Source organism: Tachysurus fulvidraco, chromosome 17 (genome assembly GCF_022655615.1).
Source record: "Tachysurus fulvidraco isolate hzauxx_2018 chromosome 17, HZAU_PFXX_2.0, whole genome shotgun sequence".
NCBI classification, from domain to species: domain Eukaryota; kingdom Metazoa; phylum Chordata; class Actinopteri; order Siluriformes; family Bagridae; genus Tachysurus; species Tachysurus fulvidraco.
This window is the reverse complement of record NC_062534.1, coordinates 381,463-386,462: the sequence shown is the minus strand read 5'-3', so window position 1 is coordinate 386,462 and position 5,000 is coordinate 381,463. Positions and strand designations below refer to the sequence as shown.

Sequence of the window (5,000 nt, the reverse complement as noted above, 5' to 3'; positions counted from 1 at the left end):
AAAAGGCACCAGTGAGAAGTGAAGAATAACAATAATAAGGTGAAGAAGAAGAAGAAGAAGAAGAAGAAGAAGAAGAAGAAGAAGAAGAAGAAGAAGAAGAAGAAGCTGTTTCTCAAATATTTACAGCTTTTAGTTCTATGTAAATAACTAGAGAGTGAGAGAGGGAGAGAGAGAAAGAGAAAGAGAGAGACAGAGGGGGAGAGAAAGAGGGGGCTTCATCTTGTCCAGTAAAATGGCTCTCTTGGGTTCTTCCAGCTGTGTTGTTCTTTTTGTTCTGTTCTTCATGGCATCTCTGGCACTGGTCTTATCCACTGACTCTGAGGATCCGTCCTGCTCCACTCCTCCATTCCGTAAGTTTATTTCCTCTGATGATCTGTTATTAATGTGTAATAAACACCCAGGAATAATGACGTCCATCCGGGGGTTTTAAAACATGACAATCTGATAATAAATGTGTTTAAGAAGATTCAGAGAGAGAGAGAGAGAGAGAGAGAGAGAGAGAGAGAGAGAGAGAGAGAGAGAGAGAGAGGAAGAGAGAGAGAGAGAGAAAGAGATATTTATCGAGGGATATATGATACCCATATTTATATCTCTCCCTCTTTCCTATATGCTCCCCATCTCTCTCTCTTCTCTCTCTTTCCTCTCTCTCTCTCTCTCTCCCTCCTTCATCCCGGCGGCCATTCCTTGTCCTCATCTTTGCTCTCTCTCTCCCTCTCTCTCTCTCCATATAGATAGACAATAATATATAGACATATGGAGAGATACTATATATATATCTATAGAGAGAGAATAGATAGAGAGAGCGAGAGAGCACTTTACTTCGCTCTGGATACGGTACGGGTATACGACTTAAACTGTTGTCGCTCTGGATGAGGGCGACGGTGGGTGGGGGGGGGAATCTTCTTTTCTATTTTCCTTTTGAGTCTTGTTCTCTTTAGCTCTCGTGTTTCTCTCTCTGCCTTGCTTTCCTTTTTGCGCTCTTCCCTCTCTTTCTAAGTCTCATGGTCATTTCTCTTGTTCTCTTTTAACGCTACTATTCTCTGAACCATAGGGATCTACTCTTTGTCTATATCTCGTACGTCTCTGCTTATGCTTTTGTGCTCTCTAACTATATCCTGTCAAGTTTATCTTTTAGGGTGCCATAATATTACGTTCGCTATCATCCTCTATTTTACTAGTTCTTATCTCTTCGATCTTTGTTTTATACATTTACTCTTGAACTGCGCCGGTGCGTATCGTGGGTCTGCCAGAATGCTGTATATATAAACTGTAGAGAGTAGAGAGAGAGAGGAGAGAGAGACTAGAGTAGATGAGTGCGAGAGAGCAACTTCATGTACGTCTTCGCGCCTAGCTCCGCTACCCCTGCTGCCCTCTCTCTCGCTCTGGCTCTGTGATCAGAGAGTGAGTCGGGCTATCTTTGACAGATGCATGATAAAATCCTTTCCCCTTGTCCCCCCCTAGTCCCTTTACCCTTTCTTCCTACTCTCCTCTCTCTCTCATCTCAGCTCTTCTCTTCTCTCTCTTCGCTCGGCGTGCTAGGAGCGCGCCGCTCGCGGCCTCGACGCCCCACGCCACTAGTCGCGCTCCCGCGGCGCACGCGACGCTCTCGCTCGATCGCAACCCCCATCTCTCACCGCTCGTTAGAGAGATGCCGGGGAGAGCAGAGCCAGAGGGATGATAGAGAGAACCCACCCCACCCCACAAAAACACAAATAGCCAATACCAAATATAAAACACACAACAATAAACAGAAACCATACAAAACCCACAACCATAACAACTACGCGATAATTTAGACTGGATGGAAGATAGATATATAGAATTATATATATCTATACCATCTCTGTTCATATTTATATATACAGATAATACCCACACAAACAAAATATTATCGCATATATCTATTATATAGAGATTAGAGGAGCGATAATAATTATGTGTGTATTGTATGTATGAGTTATTTCTTGCTGTTATATTTATTTTTATTTGTAAGGTTTTGTGCCTCTGTGTTTGTCGACTTTTAATCCCGACTCATATTTACTGTAGATTAAAAACTTGTAATGTAATTTGTGGCCATCGTCTGTGCTCTGTGTGTGGGAGGGGCATACGCTCTGTCAATCACAGGGGAACTAGCCAATCGTGGGCATCTGTGAGCTCATACATGTGGGAGAGGGAAATTATTAATTATTAATCTCTCAGAATTTTCTCTCTCAGTGTTTAATAAAAACACATTTGTCATTTTTTTCGACTTTTCCATTTCTTTATTGTTCCACTGGAGCTTAAAGGAGGTTAACGATGTTTAAACATTATTAGAAGTTTAAAACCTCCGGGTTTTCCTTCTCTAATGAATGTGACAGTAATGAGCAGTGTGATGGTGTTATAAGAGCTTATAAGTGCTGTATGTAGAGATCTGATGGAAGACTATGTTTGGAGCTCCGATTTCAGCCCTGCATGTTGTTCCAATTTTATCTGAATAAACTCTTCACAAATTCCGACATGTCATTCATGACAGGAAATGACATCATATCCTGCCTTTCTGTGTTCCTGTTCTACTGAGATGCAGAAAGCCAGAACTCAGCACACAAATCCCAGGAACTTAGTCTGAACTCAGGAATGTCCTTCACGTGAGAACTAATTACACGTGTTGTCCATTTTGTGTGTTTGTCTAAATGAGTAAACAATTTGTGAAGCTGGGAAACCTGAGTAATGACAGGGTTTAGCCGAGGATCGTGAGCTGGAAGTCGTTTGCGTAACGTGGATTAACTCTGATTTACTGCAGCGTCGTGTTTCAGCTTGTCGAAGAATCTGTGTGGAATCTCCGAGTGTAAAGTGACTCGGATCTCATTGTCTTTCATAACGTCCAGCTGTGACGTGATGCTCCTGTAAACATTTAGCTGCAGGACTCAGGGATTACAGACACAACACAAACATCTGGATTTACACTAAAATATCCTCTGCCATTCGTCCTCGTGACCTCTGACCTCTTATCTGAAGGAAGTTTTGTTGAATGAAACTCAGGATATACGTGTGTGCACAGATGTTTGTTTTTGCATTACAGGGGGCGATTCATGCACCAAATTCGGATATGTCGTAGACCCTGGTCTGAAGTTTGTTGCTTCTATTTTTCTAAGCGATCAGAATTCCAGCATTCCCGGTACGGAAGCTCAAAGTGGCCTTTTTCCCCATAGACTTCCATTATAAACTTTTGAGGTTTATAACTCGGCAAGTTTTCGAGCGATTTACACCGAACTCGGACAGGTTCTTTAGGACCTTACTCAGGACCAAGTTTTTATTTCGGACTTCCGACGAAATTTTCGGTTTTCCGGTAGTCGACGATCGAACATCCCATAGACTTGAATGGGGAATTCCGAAAATTCCTCTAAGCTCTCACACACACAGCGAGCGCAGAGCTCAGGCACGGCTTCTCTCTCTGTGATCCACGCAGTATGATAATAAGTAGAATCCCATAATGACTGCAGTATTGACATGAAATGTCCAAACCCTCAGTAGACACTTTTTGCCAAAAGTATTGGCACCCCACTGGATATTCTGGTGACGTCACTCGACACCACGTGACGTCACGTGTAGCCCCGCCCCCAAAACAAGCGAAATAAAAAAATTTGCACAACATGGACATGTGACATATCAAAACACTCAGCACAATGAGGGGAACTGCCCCACGGGTATTCTGGTCACGTCACATGCACATGTCCGCTCACCTCCAAAAATATTAGCACCCTAGCGGTCCAGTAGCTTTCACAATCTTTCTGTCCACTCACCTCCAAAAAGCACCAGCCTTTGCGAATACTTGCACCGTCAAAGGCAACATCAAAGTTTGTCACGACAAACTTTACAAATCTAGTTGTTATTGTGATGATTCACTCTGCTCAAATGAGTCGCTAAAGTGAACGACTCAGTGTCAGTTTCTCACATGAACTGAGTCATTCCTTTGAACTCAATACTGAAAACCTCAATCAGCCAATCAGAACACAGCACTGATTAATGAGATATTTAAATTAGCTTTAATTATATAAACATTTCTAACTCAGAGTTTCTGAACCTTTTAGGCATTTCATGTGTCCACGTATTACCTCAGTAGAGGTTTTTTAAGCAGAGATTTTGGTGTAAAGGTGTCAGATGTTCCTATTTTCAGCCCCCAGGCATCCCAGATACCCCCAGTTACACAGAAATATCACAATCATCTCTCTCTCTCTCTCTCTCTCTCTCTCTCTCTCTCTCTCTCTCTCTCTCTCACTCTCTCTCTCGTTGCAGGTCCTCGCACATTTACTATTGAATACGTTGGTTGCAATGCAACACTTCGTGGAAAGGAGAAGGAGGACATTCAAGCAGCCACAACAGTTCTCCTGGTTCCTCTTCTCTACCTGGTCTCCTTTGTCTTCGGTTTCCCTGCTAACCTTCTGGCTCTTTGGGTTCTTCTCTTCCGCACAAAAAAGTTTCCATCCACCATTCTGTTAGTGAACCTCACCTGCTGTGACCTTCTTCTTCTCCTCATGCTTCCCTTCCGTATCATCTACCACTTCCAGGGGAACAACTGGATGTTTGGGGAAGGCTCCTGCCGCTTGCTAATCGCTCTGTTCTATGGGAACATGTACGGCTCTGTGATCTGCCTGATGCTCATTGCTGTGGACCGCTACGTGGCTCTGGTGCATCCGTTTGGTGCCAAAACGCTACGGAGTCGCAAGACGTCCATACTGATGAGCGTGATTGTGTGGGTCGTGGTGGTGGTCGCGGCTGTTCCTCTACTAACATCACGCCAGTCTTATGACATAGACGACCTTTCCATTACAACCTGCCATGACGCTCTTCCTGCAGACGAACAGACAAACTACTTTGGGCCATATTTTACCACGCTCTTCTTCCTCTGCTTTCTCCTCCCATTATGTGTGGTGGTTTTCTGCTACAGTGCTGTATTGCGCACCCTAGTGGCCGCTGGCGCTCGCTACGCCCATGCAACCCGTGTCACGGCTCTCGTACTGGTG

The 5,000-nt window shown here is 43.9% G+C and overlaps 1 protein-coding gene across 1 annotated transcript in view; it reads left to right on the top strand.

Annotated features, from left to right (window-relative positions):
• si:ch211-132p1.2 (proteinase-activated receptor 4) overlaps nucleotides 1–5,000 on the top strand; it is a 5,535-nt gene that overhangs the window by 82 nt on the left and 453 nt on the right. The window contains exons 1-2 of the mRNA XM_027165279.2: nucleotides 1–350; nucleotides 4,273–5,000. The exon at nucleotides 1–350 is cut by the window's left edge and continues 82 nt beyond it; the exon at nucleotides 4,273–5,000 is cut by the window's right edge and continues 453 nt beyond it. Of these exons, the coding sequence (XP_027021080.2) occupies nucleotides 233–350; nucleotides 4,273–5,000 (846 nt within the window). The 5' untranslated portion in view covers nucleotides 1–232. The remainder of the gene's footprint in view (nucleotides 351–4,272) is intronic.